Raw genomic sequence first — 24,097 nt, forward strand, 5'->3', positions numbered from 1 at the left:
CCTGCTCAGTTTCAGTAGCGTCCCAGCCCTTCCCTCCCCTGCCATTGGCAGTGTTGGTCCAACTCTGGTCCACATGACTTAAGGCTGCCACCATTCCCATAGTCACTGTCTATCCAGAAGGAAGAGCCAGAACGGCTGGGCTCTATTTCTGTCGGGCCAGGAACTCAGTCTTCTGGCAGGTCAGTTTCATTGCACAGCTAAATGAGAATAACTATTGTTCTATCTAACAGGGTACACTAAAGGATCAAATTACAGCTCCTGCTTTTTCTGCAAAATATATTGCTCCTTTCCCTGTGCCTCTGCTCTTTCTAGAACTCGTGTGTCACATTTTATTCATTCCATCAAATACCCATTGTGTCTGATGTGCCATGCACTGTGCTAGGCTCTGCACTTGCCATCTTCAGGAAACTTGTGGCAGAGAGGGAAATGTCAACAAACAAACAAGTGTAAACTGTGAAGTTCTCAGTGGAGTGCTGGGAGCTGGGCGGCTGTTTAGGTAGAGGGGACTCTGAGCTGGGTCCTGAAGAAGGGAAAGGAGGTAGCCATAGTTGAGGGCAGGGGAAGGATCCAATTTATCTTTGCTCCCCAGGGCCTACACAATTCCTAACACGTAGTAGTCACTGAGTAAATATCTGTGGATTGAGTGAACCAGTGAAAAGGCAAAAGGGCATATGGGAAAATGTTTTCTAAACTACATGGCATTATACACGTGAATGGACGATTGCTACTACTGAAAGATTATTTACACGCCCTTTCAAATCAAATAAAAGCAAACAATGAATTCACTGTACTATCCCTTGCGGGGCAGGGTGTGGGAGCGGGGGGGGGGGGGGGGGAGAAAAAGCTATGACATAACACCGAGGAGTTCCAGGCACAATTGTTTTTTGCTGATCAGCCTTGCGGAGTTAGAAGCAACCAGGAAGGTCAGTAACTCCACCCTCCAGGCCCACACAAGCCTCATAGGGTCCAGGGGTCGCTTTGAGGATCGATGGAACGTTCCCTGTGTGCACTGGCTCTGACTGGTGACATCTGAAGCCCGCCTTGGGAACCACCTACTGAACCTAAATAATAAAACTAAAATCTTACTACCACGACCATCACCGTCTACGACTTATCTATCGAGCACTGACTAGGTGCAGCCGTTGCACTGACCCCACCTCGTCCACAGCCCCAGCAGATGGTGCCCCAGAACAGGCCTTCGATTCCAGGGCTGCTCTTCAGGCAAACCGTGAAAGAACCCCACCTGTATTTTCATTATTTATTCGTAGGAGTGAAAATAACGCTTGAAGCTACGTTTACTGTGTCCTCCCCACACTTCAGAAATGGTCCTGGGCACCTGCCCTGGATTATCTCACAACCACTGCGGGAGCCGGGGGCCCTTTATCAATTTTACAGAAGAGGCAATGGAGGCCCTAAGGTGTAAGGGACTCGGCAAAGGTCACTCAGGAGGAGGGGCAGAGCCACGGACAGAACCTCAGAAACGTCCAGTCGAAGACTCTCCTTACCAGGGAGCCGAACGGGCATTTGGGAGCCCCTGCCCAGCCCCCTGCACCTTCAATGGTGGGGAGTCCACTGGCCCCAACAAGGCCACCCACTGGGGTTTCAGGCATGATGGACATTTAAAACTATTTCCTCACATTGATTCAAAATGGGCATCTCTTCTCACTCCTCACTCCTCACAGGCATTTTTAGCCTACTTGGGGCTGAGGTCACACCTGCCTTATTTTCAAACATCAAGCAACCCTCCAAAAAACACATTTTTTTTTAAAGAAGTTAAAATAAATAAACAAATAACATGAAAAATTAAAACAACAACAAACAACCCTCCATGGTCAGGACTATAGACGAAGTGAAGAATCTGTGTTCCAGAGAACACCCGACAGAACCAGGATCGATCCCATTCTGCCATGCAGAGTCGCACGACTCTGGGAAATCACTCAAGTCCCTCGAGTCTGCACAACAAGGGTAATAGCGCCGACGGTAACGCCTGGATAAGCAGTGCTACGAGTCCAAGAGTCCGCAATGTGTGCACAGTGCTTGGAACAGAGCAGGTACTTACTTAATCAGTGATCCTTCAACTTTCTCATCTTAGCACAGAATGAACGTGCCACATCAATAAGAGACAACAATTATGACTGAAGGAACTTGCAACAGAACTGGCTTAAAGATGGCAAAAAAGAATAAACAATATTCTTTTTAAAAGAAAGGAAAAATCTTTATTGAAACTTACTACGTGCTAGACAGTATGCTCACCACTTTTGTGTTTTCTGAGTTTACAACCTATAAGGTAGATGTTACAGCCTCTTTTCACAGATGAGAAAGACTAGGGCTCAGAGACGTTGAGCAACTTGCCCAAAGTCACACAGCTTTTAAGTCACAGATTCAAACTCAAGACTTTTGACCTCAATCCAGCCCTCTTTCCACTCCATCTGTCCAAGCCCTGGTTATTATCAGTGTTTGCTCAACCGTGGAATAGATGCGGGTCATGCTAAGCACTGCCAATACACGGGGGAACTAGATGCCCAAGTTTGCAAAGTAAATCTTAACAAGACTTAGAGAAGAAACTGCGAGGCTGCCAAATTAATCTGAAGGCGGACTCCATAGAGAAGGAGGGAAGGGGAAGACCGGCTGGGGAGACAGATTTGTGAGCGTCTTTTCGCGAAATCTAAAAATTACTAACCTTCTACATGTCAAAAGATTTTTTTGTCAACACATGCGAGAACGCCCTGCTGAGAAGGAGCCCAAATGAGCAGATGGGTGAGTTCGCAGACTCGCAGACGCTGAAGTTGGAAAAGTCCCTGCTGACAATCTCCAAAGGACAAGCCCAGAAACCCCCGCTGTGAGTGGGGCTGGGTTAAATATCCCGGGAGCTGACTGGATCTTGTTGTCTGAAAACCAGAGCGGACAAAGGTCTTTTTGTTTCTGAAAATGAGACTCCTCCCTCTGTTTTCAGATCCTACCTGTCCTCTGTGTCTCTCCATTTCCCACTTGGTGTCCCAACTCTCCTTCATCCTTGTGGGGTAGGTGGGGGGATGACATCCTTCTGAGACAGGGCGGGGCTTACTCAAGGCTGGGATTCAAATGAGTCAGGAGGACCGAAATCCATCTGTCTTCTGAGACCACAAGATTTCCTTCAATTATGAAAGTAGGCAGACCACAGGAGTATTAATAGCGCCCATGCCTTTGTCATTAATAGAAATCACAGATGTTCTGATATCACATCATAGTTGTAGCAGAGATCTCAAAATAACAGTCACTCTTTTCACTGCTTTGCGATGACGGTACTTAGGCTTGTTGCCGGATCTCGTTATTTAGCATATTACTAAAGATGCACATATATTACTGTTTCAAAAATGGTTTGTTTTGAATTTTGATAACTGCATTTCAGTATAATTGGCTTCTTGTGTAATCCTATTAATTTTATTTTATGCATTTAAAAAACATTCTGCTGAGAATGCCACAGGCCGACTGCCAGAAGGGGCTGTTGCACAGACAGCAGAGAAGAATGCTGAGCCACAGACACTGGCTTCCTAAGATCGCACTTTGGAATCGGCGTTTTCCTTGAGCAATTCTTCACTTCGCCAAGGCCTAGGGAGACAGATAAGAGAGGTGCAGAACCGGAAACAGGAACCATCACTGACAATTTCCATTTGGATGGGAAGACAAGCATTGTTCTCATGAAATCAACCTCATGATTATGTCCCTCTCAGCATCTGTGGACAGTCATCAGGGATGCCATTCCACAGGTGAGAAAATGGGTCGCCCAGGCTATTCCCGGCCCTTGGTCACTTGTGGTCAACAGGTGCCCTGGCTGCAGTAGCATAGAGGCCAGTCTTCAGGTTTGAATTTTACTGTAAGAGCCAACAGAACTGTTTGCTGAACTTCTTTCTCTATTTCTTTTCAACACCTGGGAGGAGGAGAAACACACCCAGGTCTGGGCATAAGAGTGACTATGAACTGATATGCCCAATCAACTCCAGACCAGGTAAGGGAGACTCCTATCCAAGCCTAGTTTTCACATCTGCAAAGTGGAGATAATATTACCTGCTCTGTTGATGGTGAGACACAAATATACACACACACAAACACTAACATATGATTGTATATGTATATATGCACACACATGTGTAAGCACATACATATATACGCATGCCTGTATGATTGCACATGTATATGTATGTATATATGAGTGTGTGTATATATGTGTATGTACATCTGTACTTATACACACAAATATGACTGTCAAGGGGTATCATGGATCTGACAAGCTTTGACAAATTCCATAAGGAATTAACAATTGGGATAAACTTAATGATATGACACTCATTTGTTTATGTAATATAATTACTGAAAACCCAATATCTATCAGACTCAGTTCTGGGTGCTGGGGACACAGTAGTGAATAAGAAAAACCAAGCCTCTGGTCCCACGGACCTTGCACTTCAGTGGGGGAAAGACAAGCAATGAACAATAAACAAATACTCAAGACAATTTCAGAGAGAGGACAATTCTGTGAAGCTATGCCAGAGAACCACGACTGAGGAGGGTGGGCTGCTTTACCTTGGATGCTAAAGAAGACCTTTTGATGGGGGTAACATTTAAGCTGAGGGTCCAAGGAGCCAACCATGAAGAACTGCAGGGACTGTGTTCTAGGCAGATGGAAGAGAGCTGGTGCAAAGATGCAAAGGCAGAAATGAGTTAAAGGAGGAAAAAAAATCCTTGTGTTTGCCCTGTAATTGGCCAGGGGACCACAAGTAGGAAATCAGCAGGAGCACTGCTGGCATCGTGGACCAGGGCTGAGCGATACAGGGCTTTGAACAGTGGAGGAAGAAGAGATGTGGTTTCTTTATTTGCCTGGATTCCAGCAAGACCAAGAATGGAAGCTAGTATCAAGGGTGGCTGTTCCGACTGGGATGGGGAGAGAAACCTGGGGTGGGAACTCACACTTACTAAGCAGCAGGTGTATTCAGCGGCAGGCCCTTGCGGCTTTGTTTCATGCCCCACATCAGTGTGGAGCACTTCCGGTGGATAAGCTATCACTGTCTGCATTGGACAAACCTGGAAACAGACTGAGACTGAGCATCTTGCTCATAGTATGCCACTGGTGCCACCTGCCCTTCCGTTCAGAGAGCACGTCCCCTGCAAACGCGGCTGAGAGGGACACTGTAGGCAAACCATGGCTGTGTGCCAGCATTCCCAGGGGTAGAGCAGCCCCAGGATGCGTTCTGGTCTCACGCAGTGCCTGCCCTGCCTCCTTTGCTACGGTACTCCAGGGGGGCAGCACTGACCCCCATCAAAGCTGTGTCCAGTTCTAACAAATTGAACTCCTGTGTATATATATATATGTTTCATAAATACATATATTTTATATATATGTATATAATTCATCTACTTTACTCCATCTCCATCTGTATCTGCATCTCCATCTCCATCTCCATCTGCATCTGCATCTGCATCTGCATCTCCATGCTGGTGTCAATCTCCATGAGAACAACTGTGATAGCCTCCCCTGGGCCTCCACATTCACTCCTCACTTAAAGGCAATTCACTGCGGCCTGGGAGAGCTTTACAAGAGCACGTCCTTGTAGACTCGGTGTGCTAGGAATCCCACAGCGGCTTCCCACTGCTCAAGGAGCAGAGCCCAGCTCCTTCTATGGCTCAGGAAGCTCCCATGACCCAACCCTGCCCCTCCTCTCACTCCTCTTGTGATGGTCCTGCAGGAAGAGGGAACTTGCTCCTGACCTCTTCCCTGGGTCCTCTGTCTTAGTCATCTTCCTCATACGCTTCATCCGTCTCACTCCAACTCCTCCCTCAAGCCTGGATGAAAGGTTCTGCGTGGCATGACTTTTTCTAACCACACCAGGTCACGGCTCTAGGTCCACAAAGCGCCCTATACCCAGCCTACCCTGTAAGACTCATTGGAAACACCCACTCTGTCAGCACCGAGAGGTCAGGGACTGATTCTGTCTCCCTGGCCTCTAGCGGAGTTTCAAAAAAACCCCACCTTCCTGAGTGAACTGAATTTATCTGTGATTTCCTAAACAGCAGGCGCAAGAAGAAGATTCCCTGAATATCTGTCTTCCGGCTCTTTATCCCATCCTCAGTGGGTTAAGCGGGGCCACGTCCCATTCCTGAATTTTAACAGGATGAGAACCTTTAGTCCGCGCTCAGAAGGAGAGCGCAGGCCACCCTCATTCCCAGCCTTGTCTGTCCCCTTGCCCAGTTTTGAGGGACTGAACACAATTCTGTCCCTGGCACACTCCTGGTGTCTCTCAGGACCCTCTCAGGAGCACAGCACTGGGGTGTTTCTCTCCTCTTCTCGCCCACAATACTTAACCCCCCTCGCTTCCCCACCAACCATCTTCTGCTGTTTGCATCTCCCTCCTGTTCCCGTACACGAGAAAAATTCTGTTTCTAAGATCATGCTCTGCCAGGGCGGCTTGGCATCGGCACCGAGGCGGGCATCACCAGCCCTCCCTCCCCTCAACATCGGATGTCGAGGGCTCTGTGGGCCTAAAGCTCCCAAAATAGAACTGCACCATGATCTCCACTTAGCAGGTTGCGCATGTGATAAGAGCGTGCTGGTGGCCTGGCCCAATGACCACAAGGCTGCTCCGAGGCCGGCCACGGGTTCCCAGCAGAGTGGGGCTGGGAGCAGTGCTGGCAGGAGGGAGTCAGGCTGGGAGAGAGGGAAGGAGGATGCTGAGAGCAACCCAGGAAGAAAAGAGCGAGGAAGGCAACAACTGGAGAAGAGTCCCGGATGGGAAACAGAACAGAAGGAAGAAACAAGGAGAAAGGACACAGGGAGAACCCTCTGAAATTGTGTTTTTCTTGGTGGAAGATACTATAGAAATTCTTAATGAAAATCTGCTCCACTGCTTCTAATCATTTGCCCGGGCCTTTTTTTCCTAGCCAGGCATTATTATTTATTTATTTATTTATTTTGCGGTACGCGGGCCTCTCACTGTTGCGGCCTCTCCCTTTGCGGAGCACAGGCTCCGGACGCGCAGGCTCAGCGGCCATGGCTCACGGGCCCAGCCGCTCCGCGGCATGTGGGATCCTCCCAGACCGGGGCACGAACCCGTGTCCCCTGCATCGGCAGGCGGACTCTCAACCACTGAGCCACCAGGGAAGCCCCAGGCATTATTATTACTTCCCATTTTCCAGAGGAGGAAACAGAGGCTCAGAGAGGTAAAAAGACCAGTATTTATCTTTCACTCTCCAGCATACAGTCCTGAGTCAGGATACAAAGGAAGTTCTATCTAGCAAAGTGTTCACTGCATGGAAATATGAAGAAATGAATGGATTCAGTATATCTGACTTCAAATCCTGTTGTTTTACTATGATATTTACCTGCATTTCTCTCAACAAGCAACACACATGGAGGAAAGACCCGGATCATCAAGCAAATAAAAGTGATTTGCTCCTTTCCATATGTTCTTGGGCATTTTGCTGGTAGAAACCCCAGCGCTGGGCGGGAGAGCTTCTTCCTGGTCTCACATGAGTCATCAGCCGTGCAGGTCAGCATGGCCAGTGGGCTGCTGACCCCCAAGACTCCTCCAGAGGTCCCTGCCACCTCCTTGTCATCTGCACCCTGTGCCAGGTCGGGAGACGGGGAAAAGTCATCAGGGGGACAACACACTGGATTTGAAAGTGCTCTGAAAACACTGAGAAATATACACATGTGGAAGGTGACACAATTCTGCAAAATAGGGGCTGGTGTGTCCCTGATGTCATCTTTTACAAACTGGTTCCTTATAACATTAGCATCACGTGGGCACAGGATCACAGACTAGAAAGCGTAGGGCTGGACCCCAATCTTTTGATTCCTATTCATTATTCAAATAAATATTTTTCTGGCATCTACTTTTGTGCCAGACACCAGGAATACAGATGGGACCCCTATGTGTACAGAGCCCAGAGAGGAGATGTACATTAAACAACAGGACAAGCAAAGAATTACAAACTGGGTTGTGTCCCATGAAGAAAAGAGGTGAGATGCTGTAAGGAATCTGCTCTGCTGATGCTGAGGGCAGGGAGATGCTCTTGAAGGAAGGGACTCTGGGGCTTGGGGAGGCATCCCTGGTCCAGTAATGAGGAGGTAAACATACCTTGGACTGTAAGTTACACCTCAAAAGTAATAAAATCAAGAAAAGGTCACATCTGCTTTAACTCAATAATAACAACCATTTATTTTATTTTATTTTTTTTTATAATAGTGTTTATTTATTTTTACTTGTTGACAGTTTGCTTTATTTATTTATTTATGGCTGTGTTGGGTCTTCGTTTCCGTGCGAGGGCTTTCTCTAGTTGTGGCAAGCGGGGGCCACTCTTCATCGCGGTGCGCGGGCCTCTCACTATCGCGGCCTCTCTCGTTGCGGAGCACAGGCTCCAGACGCGCAGGCTCAGTAATTGTGGCTCACGGGCCCAGTTGCTCCGCGGCATGTGGGATCTTCCCAGACCAGGGCTCGAACCCGCGTCCCCTGCATTGGCAGGCAGATTCTCAACCACTGCGCCACCAGGGAAGCCCATAACAACCATTTATTAACACCTACTATGTGTGAGTAGCTATCCAAGGTGACACAGCCAGGTGGTGGGCAACCTGGCATTTGAACTTGGATCTTCTTCTGAGGCTCTATGGATTTCCTTGTGTTCTCCACTGAGTACCCCATGGAGATGAAGAAAGGGAAGCACGTGTCAGCCTGTGTATGGAGAATTTTCTACAGTGTTTTTATGAATATCTTTCCATGGGAAAAAAGTTCAAGCCATACTGACTAGGCTTAGGATTAGACACTCTGTTTTGATGAAAAAGTCCTATAATATGATAACCTCATCCTTCCCTTGCTAACATTGTAACAGAAATATTTCCCCATGTTATTAAAATTTCTATAGAGTCACCTCCCATGGCCATGGAACAGTCCATAGACTGGGCGAGAGAGTGATCACACACCCAAAAGGAATGCCTTTGAGGGAAAAGAAGAGCTTGATGTGGGCATGTAAAGGGATTGAGTATAAAACCAAAGGGAGCAGTTGGAACTGAAGCTAAGCTGAGACATACAGGCCGACCAAAGACATTCAAGTTCAATTAAAAAGAAACTGACGATGAGCAATTCTACTTCTAGGTATGTCCCCAAAGGACTGAAAACAGGTATTCAAACAAAAACGTGTACACAAATGCTCATAGCAGCAATATTCACAATAACCAAAAGGTAGAAACAATTCAAATATCCATCAGGGGATAAACAGATAAACGGAAAGTGGTAAATCCATATAACAGAATATTATGCAGCCTTGGAAAGGAATAAAGCACTGATACATGCTACAACACAGTGAACCCTGAAAACAGTATGCTAAGTGAAAGAAGCCAGATATAAACGCTCGTATGTTATATATTTCCATTTATATGAAATGTCCAGAACAGGTAAATCCACAAAGACAGAAAGCTGATTAGCCGTTTCCAGGGGGCAGGAGGGGGTGGGAAGTGATTTCCATTTAGTGTGATAAAAATGTTTTGGAACTAGATAGAGGTGATGGTCAAACAACATTCTGTATGCTACATACCACTGAATTATACACTTCAAAATGGTTAATTTCGCTGCCTGCCACCTTGTGAGCTCTGGAAACCACAATTTATTTTGCTTTCCCTTCTTCTTGGACAGAGAAGGTATTTGCTGATTTTGACATTATAAATACTGCTGCAATAAACATCTCTATGCCTGATGTGTTTCCATATTTCCTCTTATTCCTTTAGGATAGACTCTTGGAGGCAGCATCCTCGGGGTACAATATGTGGGTATTTTTATGACATATTGCAAAGTCATTCTCTAATAAAAATGGATTAACTCAGCGTCCCGCCAAAAGTATGCAAGAGGTCTTATCACCTCGTGCTCACCGACATACCCGGGGCGCTTAACATTTACAAAAATTGCTTGTATGATACAGCATCTCATAATTTTGCTTTCCGTCTTGTAAAAATCACTTCTCCAAATCAAATTCCTGTAGGTAGTTCTCCCACGTAAATATGAGCTGCTCTCCAGTTTCTGGACTATTTGTTTTTCCCTAACTCTGTAAGTGACTCTCATTGCCTCTGTCCATGCTGGTTCTATTGCCGGATAAGCACCTACAAATTCCCAGATTGCCCACGCTTCTCTACTGCTTCTGATTCTCCATCACTGTATCACTTGTTTGCACATCTCTTACTTGCAAAGTACTTTGCCCCTACCTCTTTTTCAAGGCAACACATTGTATGAGAGTTCTGGTCTTATGCGTCTACTTTGCTCTCTGGATTTTGAGATCCTTGCATTTGGGACTGATACTTACAAATCTCTGAGTTGAACTGAACCCACTAGCCCAGTCCCTGACCCACTCCACACAATTTATCAGCCTCTGCGTGGGCCCACCTCAACAGCTTGGAGACACAGTCGGAATACTTAAGAGCCATTCACGGTGAAGGGAGAATGTTGTCATTCACGTTGTTGGGTGGGAAGACCTTGTGCGTGGGACATGATTACACTATTCGAGACACAATGCAGAAGTTCAAAGTGGCAGAACGATGTCTGATTTTCAAGCAATCGAAGTGGATTTCAATAGGATCCTGAAAAGCAAAGATGTCAATGGAGCTACAAAGACACTGGCTATAAGAGGTGGGTTGGAAAACAGATCACTCAGATATGTTCTCATTCAAGGTTATAGGAAGAATATACGACTAAGTCCTTTAGCAGGAATATGCATTGAGAAGGCTAGAGAGAGAGAGAGAAGAGCTGTGAGCATCATGACGCGGAGGCTAATTAAAAGTCCATAGATTTGGGCTTCCCTGGTGGCGCAGTGGTTGAGAGTCCGCCTGCCGATGCAGGGGACGCGGGTTCGTGCCCCGGTCTGGGAAGATCCCACATGCTGCGGAGCGGCTGGGCCCGTGAGCCATGGCCGCTGAGCCTGCGCGTCCGGAGCCTGTGCTCCGCAACGGGAGAGGCCACAGCAGTGAAAGGCCCGCAAAAATGCATAGATTCTAATGGTGAGCACTTCTTACACATTGTGATTTATATTATCGATATTTGGGCATGAAGTTTCCTGAAGCTCCTGTGACAAATCATCACAAACTTGGCAGCCGAAAACAACAGAAGTGAATTCTCTCAGAGTTTTGGAGGCCAGCAGCCCAAAATCAGTACCACTGGCCTGACATTGAGATGTCAGTGGGCCACCCTCCGGCTGGAGGCCCCAGGAGAGAACCTGTCTCATGCCTCTTCCAGCGTTTGGTGGCTGCTGGCATTTCTCAGCTTCTGGCCACATCACTCCCACCTCTGCCTTGTCCCATGGCTTTTTCTCTTCCATCTGTGTGTCACAACTCTCTGCCTCCCTCTTATTACAAGGGTACCTGTGACTGCATTTGGAGCCTATCAGGATAATCTGAGATAATCTCCGTATGTCACGACCCTAACTTAATCACATCCGCAAAGTCCTTTTTTTCCCAATGCTTTTATATTCTTTCTCTTTTGCCTCCTTGTTAAATTACAGACTTCCTGAAAGCTGGTATTCGACCTCTCAGGTCCCTTATTCAATCTGTGACTACATCCTTGGTAGCAGGCAGAAAAATCCCAACATCTCCAAGCAGGGTTAGGTCCCAATGGCACGGCCCTACTCTCTCTTGTATAGACTCTCCCTTGGTTGTTCAGACGTAGTCTCAGTGTAGAAAAATGGTTTTGTAGAAAGCAGACCTTCATACACTCAGCGAATGTAGAAGCCCATCTCCAAGTTCATGTATGGAAGATAGCCCATGCTCTTTCACACCAAATCTGAAGCCCTAGTAAGAAGGAGAACATTCATAATCCATACTCCTGACACAGAAAACGTGCCCGAGACTCTGACTAGTCATTACGTTAAAAAATTAATGTTACTCATCTTGGTGTCCTCGAGACCCAGCCAAGGACTGATCATCTGGCAGACGAAGGAGAGAGTGATAGAGGATGAGGTAGGAGGGGAAGAAGGCCACTGCAGGCTCTGTAAGGATGCTGTGCTTTATCCCAAGAACGATGAAAGGCACTGACGTGTTTCATCTGGAGGTGGGATGGGGGAAGGGGAGAGACACGACCCAATCTGCATTTTAACATGGGTCTCTCTGGCTGCTGGGTGGAGATTCAAATAGATGGAGAAAGAATGGTTGTTGCGGGGCGGGACATTCTGGAGGCTGTAATCATACAGACTGGAGATTATGGTTTGAACCAAGGGCATCCTTGGAGACGGAGAAGATAAAGACTTCAAGAGATATCTGGAGGCAGACCCAAGAGGTCTCAAAGATCAACTGGATACAGAAGATGAGAAAGAGGGAGGTTTCAAGGATGTTTTGTAAGTTTCTGGTGGAGAATGGGTGGAATTGCCACCCATTGGGTTAGAAAATACTGGGGAAAAAAGAACGAGTTTTAGAGAAAAGAAGAAGTTACTTCAATGCCAATAACAAGAAGGCAACTGGACGTTCCGACTGAGAGCAGACACACAGACACACAATCGTGAGTGATATGCGCCTGGAAGAGGACTGGAGTCGTGAGTGTAGATGAGATTTCTTAGGCACCGTGTTCTGCCTGGGAAAGACAGGTACCTCCATGACAACAGGGGACCCACAGTCAGAGGTGCGGGGGGAGGAGAAGCAGGACATCTAGTGTCATGAAGATAAAGGAAGAGAAGATTTCCAGAAGTGCTGAATGTTGCTGAGGCATCAAACATGTTGAAGACAGGAAAATGTCTACTGGAGGAAAATGTCATGCACTGGAGACCTTGGCAAGAGCTATTTCGGTGGATGGTGGTAAAAAGAAGCCAGACCAGGGTGGGTGGAAGGGGCGGAAATGGAGACAGCAAATTCAGACGATAATTTTGAAGATTCGTGGAAGCTGGTAATGTTTACAAAGCACTCAGCACAGCACGAACACCTAGGAAGTGCACAATCAGTGTGAATTTCTTGGCCTTCCTCATCTGGAACACAAACAGCCTTTCGGATACTGAGAGAGATGAACACAAATGTTCTTTTCACAGCTTGGGAAAGTACCAACAAAAATAATTCTCCATCACCAAGATTTAGCCTGCTGATCTGAAATGTCCACAAAAATAATTCTTTTTGTTGCTGTTTCCCAGGATATTCCTGATGTCAAGTCATCTAACTCTACGTCATGAGAAAGGTCATTTGTTAATTAAGTTGAAATAATTTTTATGCCTCTGCTACAGTTTTCCAATGTGTCTCTCAATCACATCTAACCAACGCTTAGTTCAGATAGTATTGCCCCCAATGTGTATCTATGATTGTATACAAGATTCATATTATCCCTCTCACTTATTAAAAATCCACATGAGACTTCACTTGGGAAAGATAAAGGCGTTCACTACTTGAACAGAAGGTATGAAAAATGCCATCTATACATAACTGGATGCAGAGGAACTATAGAGACCCTAAAGAGAGGAGCCCAGAGCCACGACCTCCAAATGCTTGGGGTGATCCATCCAGGCATGCTGGGTGTAACTGAGTATTGGAGGCCAGATGAGGACCTTAAGGGAAAAGTTAATTTAAAAAGAAACAACATTAAGCCTGTCTTGAAAGACAAAATTTAAAAAGATGACTTGGTCTCCACGGGTTGCAGACAACAGAAGAGATAACAAAGGTAATATCCTGCGGTACAGACAGTCCAGGCTCTGAGTGACACAGACAGAGCAAGGGCTGCTCCACGGGGAGATTTTAAGAACTTTTGTCCCCAAACAGCCCCACCCAACCCGAGTCCTGTCGAAATGTCTGAAATTGTTCATTACTTACACAGTGAAGAGTTCTAGAGTTTTCACATATTTAGTTTTAATTCCCAAAATGATATGCTTGACTGATCTGTTGCTACTTCAAGTGATAGATGTTGAAATAATCAACTACATAAAATGCAGGGAGGGGCTTTCTTGTGGCGCAGTGGTTGGGAGTCCACCTGCCGATGCAGGGGACACGGGTTCGTGCCCCGGTCCGGGAAGATCCCACATGCCGCGGAGCGGCTGGGCCTGTGAGCCATGGCTGCTGAGCCTGCGCGTCCGGAGCCTGTGCTCCGCAACGGGAGAGGCCACAACAGTGAGAGGCCCGCATACCACACAAAAAAAAAATGCAGGGAAAAATCTGAGTCTCACTGGGGCGAAGAGTTCCTGGCCGATGGCCAGACCTTGTATGTCGTCGGTGTCCTTGGGGTCTGTAGTGGGTGATTAATAATAATAGCTAACTATATATCAGGAAGCGTTCCCGAGACTTCAAATGCATCATCTTAGGTAATTCTCACCCAATCCAAGGAGTATGAGGTAAATATTATTATTCATCCTCCCATGCAGATGAGGAAAGGAGGCTCAGAGAGACCAAGTCACGTGGTAATAGCACAGAACTGGAATCCCAACCCGTGTAATTTGACTCCAGAGAGTAAGCTATTGGCCACCACATTACACATGTTTGTGAGTGGGTAAGTGGAGATACGGAAGGAAGAAAGGAAGAGAGGGAGGGAAGGATGGAGGGAGGGATGAAGGAAGGAAGGATGAACAGATAGGATAGGTGGAAAGACAGGTGAACAAATGCCTGAATGGATGGATAATGAGATGGACCAACAGAGGGATGGATGGATAAATGGACGGATGGATGGAGAGTTGAACATATGGATATTCATTTGTCTTAGGCTCCGTAAAAAACAGGAACTTCCCAGAGGACTAGCGACAATGATTTAATACTGACTCTCACATTATTTGAACCCAGTTTCACATGAAGGAATGACCCACCAGTTATTGCAATGCCGTGCCTCTTATTCTGGGAAAGCTGGGTTCTGTGTTGCATGAATCATGGTGATGCAATTGACCTTGAGGACTGGTCAGGCCTGAAGAGGGAGGTCCATAGAAGGGTCAGGTCTTCAGACTGGGTGTTGAAGGGGAAGGCGCTGGGTGGGGAGGAGGGTTCTATTTCCTCAGGTCTTGATGATCAAAGAGTCATGATGTGTAGGACGATGCTCGAGAGACTGGGTGACCAGATGCTACCTGGCAGGTGCCGGCAAACAAATGACAGGCAGGGGTCTCTGTCCCTTCAGGTCTCATGTGAATTGGGACAGAGCTGATGAGCCCTGGAAAGGACCAGAACTCTCTCCTTTGTAAATGGCATTACTGAAAGATTCCTCACAGGCTCTGAGATGATTCTTCTAATGTTCTCCCTTAGTGTTCAGTAAAGTTGTTTGGAAAGACAGAGTTCATTCCAGTGATGCTGGAAAGAGAAAGGGGTTTAGGATTTTGTGGGCCATTATTATCGGGAACAGTGCTTCTGTGGGGGAACACCTTAAGTTGAAAAGAAGAATCAGAGAGAGAAAGAAAATCCAGACTGATGTGTTAGGCAGTACAGCATCAGGGACTTTTGGTCTTATGGGTCCTTTCCACTGGGAAATTCTCATTCTGGGGCTAAACTTCCCAGATTTTGAGATTTATTTCATAATCCAGAGAAACACCTCCATAAGCACTCGTGGAATACCTGAATGATCAGATGCTCTATATTTTCTAAGCTGTAAACATCTAGACTTATGGCTGACCCTACAGCCCGATGCTGGTCACACTGGCGGCTGCCCACCAGGCACTGTCCCTCTGAGATGGTGTTTTTGCGCACTCCTTCTCCATAGGCGTGTGGAACAAATGAACAGGTGGTGAAAGTAATAATTTTTATATTTGATCAACAATTCCAAGCCAGGTATTTTATATACATTTTCTCTATTCCTTAAAACTATCGGGCACTTTAAATGTGGTTAGTGTGACTGAGGAACTGAATTTTAAATTTTAATTAACTAACTTTGATTCATTTAAATTTAAACAGTCACACGCAGCTGGTGGGGGCATTATATTGGGCAGTGTGGAATAGAACATGCCCACCACCGCAGAAAATCCTACTGGACAGTGTTCACTTTGCCCAGTAAGACACACTGTGTAGGCAGCCGAGTCAGGATGTGAACTTGGGTCTTTGCAACTCCAAACCCTCAGAAAACTCTGATTTCATGGACAATGTACTGCTCACCGTTTTAGTGGGTGGGGATCCAAGAGAGTTTAATGTGCCTTTTCCTAGAACCTTTCCCACTAGAGCACAAATACAAACTAACTTTATGTCATAAATATATTCTAAATTATATATCGGTGGATCAGTCATGTAGGATAATTTATGCTACTATAACACACATTCTCCACATTTTTGTGGCTAAGACATTTTGTGTCTTACTCATGTTACAAGTCCTGTGTGGGTCTGAACAGAGGTTATGCTGAAGGAGGCTACAGTGCCACCTGACCTTCTGCAGTCCCCCCGATACCCTGGCTCTAAAGCCACCAACCAGGACCGATAAGGTGGCACAGACCCCCTCAAAGGGTGCAGATGGGGGTGGGATAAGCAGTGAAATTACCGATGACTTCTACAAGCAACTTACTGTCTTGGTATTTGACAATTTCTCCTAAACGTGTATTTTAAGTTACGCAAGCTCTTTGGTCGTTCCGATTCTGAAATCACAAATGTTTACGCTTTGCTCTCAGGAGGTTATATTGGAGCCTGTGTCCTTGGCTCTGTGTTAGGGGAGGACCATGTGAGGGGGAGCCTTCTGGCTAGCAGGAGATGCGCATGGGGAACCAACCACCCCGGTTTGCCCAGGATGGAGGAGTTTCCCAAGGCATGAGACTCTAAGTGTTAAAAGTAGGACAGCCCTCTGCAAACTATGATGATTTGGCCAACCTAGGGTAAGAGCAAGCAGAGGGCAAAGCCAGGTGGGACTGGAGCCTTGCAGCAGGAGACAAGGATGCCTTGGACCAGGGAGTGGCAAACTTTTTTCTGTAAAGGGCCAGACAGTATATGTCTTGGGCTGTGTGGGCTGCAGTGTCTCGGTCGCCACTACTCAAATCCCTCATGGTAGCATAGAAACAGCCACAGGCAATGTATAAACAAATGGGTGTGGCTGTGTGCCAGTAAAGCCTTGCTTACAAAGAGACCGGGTGGCCCACGGGCTGTGGTTTGAGTACCTCTGCCTTGGACTCCCAAGGATAAGATGTGTTTCAGCAGTCAGTGCCTGGGAGCAGTAGACACTCACTTTCTAGTGCTGACCGGCCTGTCACTGTCCAATCTTCATTTACTGAGCACCTACCTCATTGAAGGGGCCAGATCTTAGGGACGCTACAGGTAATACCTTAGGAGTGATCTCTTTTCACTGGAGTATGAGGTTTGATGGGCACCCTATCCAGGTGAACAGACCGCTGTAGTCTTGCATGAGAGATTTATGATGGGGAGAGCATGGGATATTTTGGAAACAGAGAGGCAGAAAGGTGGTGGGACTTCCCTGGTGGCGCGGTGGTTTAAGAATCCTCCTGCCAATGCAGGGGACACGGGTTCAAGCCCTGGGCCGGGAAGATCCCACGTGCTGCGGAACAACCGAGCCCGTGCCCCACGACTACTGAGCCTGCGCTCTAGAGCCCCGTGAGCCACAACTACTGAGCCCGCGTGCCGCAACTACTGAAGCCCACGCGCCTAGAGCCCATGCTCCGCAACAAGAGAAGCCACTGCAATGAGAAGCCCGCACACCGCAAGGAAGAGTAGCCCCCGCTCGCCACAACTAGAGAAAAGCCTGCGCGCAGCAAAGAAAACCCAACACGGCCAAAAAAAAAAAAAAAAAAAAAAAGGTGGTGATGGTGGGTACCAATCTGGGTGTGGGCACGAAAGGTGGAGGGGAAGTGTGTACCAGGCAGAGGAAACTGCTCCTGCAAATGCATGGAGGCCAGAGAGAACACATCTCATTCAGGGAACTGCAAATAGTCAAGGACAGTTAGTGTGTAGAACTGGTACCTTAACCTATTGGAAGAAAGGTCTGCAGATTATTTAATTAATTAAGTTACTTATTTATTTTTAATCCTAATTAAAATTATTTTGAAATGAGCATACATTCAAATGGCACAGTACCGAGTAGCGTATAGCAGTAAGTCTCCCTCCTACCCTGCTATTTAGACAACGTTCCCATTTCCACAGGCAACCAATGCTTCTAGCTTCTTATATATTCTTCCTGACATATTCTGTGCAGATATAAAAAAAAAAATATGCACATTGTTTTTCTCCCCAAATTGTTCCCCACACAAATGTTACCAGACTACACACTTCCCTACATTTTGCTTTCTTCACTTAAAAATCTAACCTGGAGGTGGTCCCAGGGCATTTGTATTCATAGGGAAGCTGGATCCTTGAGAGATTTTCATGGACATCCAGGGTTAAGACACACGGCGGAAATGTGCTATTTATCTGTGTATGCCCTGTGCCAGCAGCGTTCATGGCAAATTCGCACTGGATGGATCGAGAGAACAAATGAAGAAATAAATGAAGTGGGAGAAGAGAAAATGCATTTAAAAATGAGATAAGGATGGAAAAAAGGAAGGAAGGATCCTATTAATATTTAATCCCTTGGAGGCATCTTGCTCCAAGATCTGAGAAGTGGCATGTCCTCGTTTTGGAAAGTGGAATATAATTAGGGAGGTGCCCCGGCTTTCAGACTGTAGGTCCCATTGCCTCTTCCAGAATCGGGTGCACAACTTTTTAAAAGTCTCAATCAAGCAGTCCTTCCCTGCCTCTCTGAAAAATGAAGCAATTTAAATTCTGTTTATAAGGTCAAAGAATTGAGCCCAAGGCCAGGCAATGATGGAAACGCTCTCCCTGTTGGCAGAGGGGATACTGGCTTATACCGAGGCCATGTGCCCCTTTTCTCTGCCCTCTCAGAGCTCTCTGGGCATCCTTCCATCCCAGCACCTACAAGCCCTGATTGTCAGTACCTGTTCATATGTCTGCCTCTCTGTAGCCATCTGCAGGCAGGGATGTCTGTCCCCTATAACACTCCAGGGACACACTAACACATACAATAACCTGGGTCCTACTGCAACGGGGAATGAATGGAAAAATGTGTCTATTATGGGATGGAAAGAAAACAAAAGAGAAAGAAAACAAAAGACAAGAATGGACCACAGATCATTCCATCATAGAAAAGTGACAGTTTTGGTTTTTTTTTCATTTTCTCTTCCTGACAGGGAAAGTCCTTTGCTGCCATTTCAAGTGGCAGAACGTTGGAAGCAACTTCTGCCCATTTGTCAGGAGAGCCCCGCACAGAGATAAGAATACATGGATTTGTTTCACGATTTCTGTTTTTGTTCCCGGTAGGAAGGGCTATTTCTGACTTATCTTTGCAGGGCCCCTTAAGGCAGGCACAACGATGCGCTCACAGGCTGTCAGTAAGTGGCAGGTTTAAAAACCGGGTACCTGCTGAGAGGTGCCCCAGAGGCCTTTTCAGGGATGTGAGACGGCAGAGGGAAGTCCAGATCTGGGACCCATCAGCACCTGGCGCCATGACCCCACGACTGTAACACCAGAACCAGGCTGGGTCTCAGGCCCAGGCAGGGTGGGGAAGCGTTGTGGTTTCCAAGACTACCTGGGGAAGACAGCCCTACCCATCACACACTAAAACAGAATCTCGGGGGAACTGCACCCAAAAAACTATGTTTTAAACTGAATCTCAGGTAATGGTTCCACCTGCCTGGGACTCCCCACCTGCCTGCCTCGGGTATATTAATTCTTCTCCAGGACCCTAGTGGCCTCATCTGTAGAGGAATCAGGAATGACATCACTGATGATGAGGCAGGCTTGGCATGGAAATCAGAGAAGATGGTGAACAAGCGCTTTGTCCTCTGGAAGCATTCACAAGGGTTCACCAGCCTCAGGATACTGACAATTATTTTTACCCACTTGCTGTTATAACAAGGGATCAAGCCAGCCGAAGAAGAATGAGAATGTTGCCAGCTTAGCCAATGTTTTTTCTTTCCACTTTACTCGAGAGAAGGCTCACTGTCAGCTCGTGCTTGGCAAGTCGGACTAAAAGGTGATGGGCTCCCTTGGTCTCTCTCCTCCTTTCTGCACACTCCACACCCCTGTGATACCCAAACTCTTCCTTCAAACACTGTCTCTGCTCAGACATACCCTGGAGTCCAGGTGCCTTGTGGCTGCCCCAGTTTCCAATGGACTCCACGCCCATAGCTCGTGCTTTGTGCCTTCCCCACCCTTTGCTTGTCTTATGTCCTGTTCCCTCTTACTTGGGGCATGGAAACACGAATCTCCTGCTCAAGAACCAGCCAAGGCTCTCTATTTCCTTTTTTTTTTTCCCCAAACCTTTTTTTTTAATACCAGACCCTGAACTTCTGACAACTCAACACACCTTTTCATTGCATAAATAGTCAACTCTTGCAATCGCTCTTAGGATCTCTACCAAAAATTTTAAGAGCATTTCTGTTGTTCTTGTTGTTGGTTTGTTCACTTGTTTTGGAGCTTCAAGGTAGGTTTGTTTTTTAAACTTTTAATTTTATATCGGAGTATAGTTGATTAACAATGTTGTGGTAGTTTCAGGTGTCCAGCAAAGTGATTCAGTTATACATATACATGTACCTATTCTTTTTCATATTCTTTTCCCATTTAGGTTGTTATTTAATATTGCGCAGAGTTCCCTGTGCTATACAGTAGGTCCTTGTTGGTTATCCATTGCAAATACAGCAGTGTGCACACAGACTATGAATAGCTTCTAGAGGTTTCCAGGCCCTCCAACTATGAACCTTTTGGCTCATTCCCCTCTGTCTACCTATCCCATAATACTCCACTCCAGTCAGGCCAAGGATCCCTGCTGCTGTAAAATGGTCCTGTTCATTCCAGCCACCATTCCCCCGCTCCCTGCCTGTCACACCTTCTTTTGCCACCTGACCGCCAGTCTACCCAGCCAGTACAGTCCTGTTCAATTCCATTTTTCTCAGGGGTCTTCCCAGATTTTTGTGCAGTTTACCGCAATCTGACATGAAAACAGGCCCACAGTTAAACAATTCATTAAGGAAGTGTTTACTGACCACATACTAATGACAGTTTGGACCAACTGAGAGGGGTGGTGATTAAACGGACATACTAAAAGGAGGTCTTGCTTGGTCATTGACAGGATGTGGAAAGAGAGGGAAATGAAGGACTGTAAGATGACTCTCTAGGGCTTCCCTGGTGGTGCAGTGGTTGAGGGTCCGCCTGCCGATGCAGCGGACACGGGTTCGTGCCCCAGTCCGGGAAGATCCCACATGCCACGGAGCAGCTGGGCCCGTGAGCCATGGCCGCTGAGCCTGCGCGTCCGGAGCCTGTGCTCCGCAATGGGAGAGGCCACAACAGTGAGAGGCCCGCGTACCGCAAAAAAAAAAAAAAAAAGATGACTCTCTTATTTCTAGCCTCAGAACTGGATGAGGGTGCTGCCCTTCACTGAGATGAAGACATATGAATGGGGTTAGGCTTGCAGGAGGATGCAAATCAGTTCCAATCAGGACACTCTGCACCTTGGCTGCCATGATGCATTGGGGAACAGGGTCCCACAGAAAGCTGGCTATGTGCAATGTGTAGCCCCGGAGCTCAAGAGTCTAACTGAGGCAACCCCCAAATTAGAATATAAAGTAGCAAATGCAACAGACAAGGTGGAAACAAAGCTAAGGGAGCCAGAGGAAGGAACAGATGCCTGGGGATGTCAGGAGACTTCTAGAGGAGGTGACAACTGAGCTGCTGCTGGAAGGATCAGTACAGGCTTAACATATAAATGGGAGGGACAAGGAATTCTGGGATGAAGGAACAGCATGTGCAAAGGTACTGTGGTGTGAATGAGGATGGAGTGTTCAGGCCTGCCCGCCTCCCTCTTGGGCGACTGATGGCTCTGGCTGACAGTATTTTAACGCTGCTGCCCTTTTGACTTGAGTCTTTCTTCCCCGCTAGTCAAAATGGCAGAAGAGTAGAGTATATGAAGGAATCCAGGGCAGTGGAGCTGGGGCAGATGAAGGGGCAGCAAAATAACAACCCTTGGACCGAGTCTGATCCAGAGGATATGCTTTACCTGGTCCACAAAGTACTACAAGAAACTAGATACTTAACACCAAAATCCAGATTTCCCTCTTCTAATAAAAGAAAAAAGAAAGCCTAGACTCTCATTCTCTCATATGACAATAGGCCAGTGGAGCTGTGGCTGGGCCCTCTGAGCAGCCGTGGACTTTCCAATGTGCCAAATTCTCCAAACTGCTACTTCACTCTTGGTATCATCCACCTGGCCCTTGTTGGCATCTGAGACTTGACCTACGGCTGCCCCTGGAAAACAGTGCTAAGGAGTTTAGACATATTTCTGGGGGCAATCCAGAGCTGGTCACTGGGGACAAGATAATGAAGACACAGGGGTGAGGTTATTTCCTTTGAGTCCCTTCCCCTGAGAGGGTTGACCACAAACTGGTTTTGAATAGACACCATCAAAATGTTCTCTGGTTGGGCTTCCCTGGTGGCGCAGTGGTTGAGAATCTACCTGCTAATGCAGGGGACACGGGTTCGAGCCCTGGTCTGGGAGGATCCCACATGCCGCGGAGCAACTAGGCCCGTGAGCCACAACTACTGAGCCTGCGCGTCTGGAGCCTGTGCTCCGCAACAAGAGAGGTCGCGATGGTGAGAGGCCCGCGCACCGCGATGAAGAGTAGCCCTCGCTTGCCACAACTAGAGAAAGCCCTCGCACAGAAACGAAGACCCAACACAGCAAAAATAAATAAATTAATTAATAAACTCCTACTCCCAACATCTTCTTTAAAAAAAAACAAAAAATGTTCTCTGGTCTTTGAAGTCAGTCTCCTAGGACTAAGCTTTCCTTTCTCTCCTGCCCTCTCAATTCTCAAACCCATCTGTAACAATGCTGTGTCCCAGGTATTGAGTCAAAATGCCTCTATCCAATTTTACCAGGGAATTCATCCACCCCAGGACCCCTCCGTTCAGTGGTCCTTTGGCTCATGGCTGCCCTGGACATCCAGAGATGTATGTGTCTGTCCAGCAGGCAGCTGCTCAGGAGAACCTACTGAATTATATCACAGTCTTCAGGCACTGCTGATCCACCACCCTGCTGGGGAGGCATGCAAGGCAACGTGTAATGACTGGGGGAAGAAAGACTCAAGTCAAAGGGCAGCAGGCTTAAAATACTCTCCGCCAGAGCCATCAGTCGCCCAAGAGGGAGGTGGGCAGGCCTGAATTTTCTCTCAGCAGAGATCACGTTCATCTATAGCATTTAAACCTATTAAGGAAACAGATGAGATTAGCACCAATAAGCCCCATGCTATAGCCTTACCATTTCAGTGCTATGAAACCCATGAAGGCAGCAATGATGGCAAAGCATTCATTTGCCAAACTTATTCTTTATACCTACTATGCGTCCTACCTACTGTGAGGTCATCCTCAAAGACCTCACACTCTATTAAGAAATGTAAGCAACTAAACAGATAACTGCAGTACGATGTGAAAGGTACACTGGCTGAGATACTAAGTATAACGTTGACATGTCTTCAAAACTTTGCGTGGGGATTATAGAGGCTTCATGGAGGAGGAGAGAGTTGAGTTGGATTTTGAAGGATGAGTAGGAGTTGGCTGAGAGAATGAGAATAAGGGTATATGGGCAGAGGGAACAGTCGTGGTATAAAGCTGAGTGTCTTTGGGGCCAGTGAGAACAGGGTTCCTGTCCTGACTCCATCATTTACCAGCCAAGTCATCATGGGCATGCTACTTAACCTTGCCAGGACTCAGTTTTCTCATATCTAAAATGCAGATAAAGAGAACCCCTTTCAGGGCTATTTACTTAACAGAGTAGCCCGAGCCTCTAAATCAAGTGCAAATTAACTAAAATTAAAACTCCAGCTCATTATTCACAATAGTCATAGCTTGATAGCCACGTGCGGCTAACGGCTACCATACTGGACCATGCAGAAGGTCTGTTGGACAGTGCTGACTTAGAGGCTGAGACCTCTGGGTATAAAAGACATCCTGCATAAAAATGTTCAATAACGTAATATATAATAGTGGATGGTTTATATATTTTTATTTATACAATAAATATATATTCTTATATATTATACATATTATATAATATAATATATACATATTATATTATACATATAATATATACATATTATATACATATTATATTATATATATATTATATATAATAATATTATACGATTATAATCTGCAAGGGCTTAGAGCAGTAAT

General features: G+C 46.5%; 1 protein-coding gene across 1 annotated transcript in view; it reads right to left on the reverse strand.

The window, feature by feature from the left end:
• Positions 1-5,486, reverse strand: part of KCNQ3 (potassium voltage-gated channel subfamily Q member 3) — a 127,320-nt gene extending 121,834 nt beyond the window's left edge. The window contains exon 1 of the mRNA XM_027132063.1: positions 5,398-5,486. Within this exon, the coding sequence (XP_026987864.1) occupies positions 5,398-5,486 (89 nt within the window). The remainder of the gene's footprint in view (positions 1-5,397) is intronic.
• Between the last annotated feature and the right edge of the window lie 18,611 nt (positions 5,487-24,097).

Source organism: Aethalodelphis obliquidens, unplaced genomic scaffold (assembly GCF_003676395.1).
Source record: "Aethalodelphis obliquidens isolate GAN/ISIS:26980383/991018 unplaced genomic scaffold, ASM367639v1 scaffold41, whole genome shotgun sequence".
NCBI classification, from domain to species: Eukaryota; Metazoa; Chordata; class Mammalia; order Artiodactyla; family Delphinidae; genus Aethalodelphis; species Aethalodelphis obliquidens.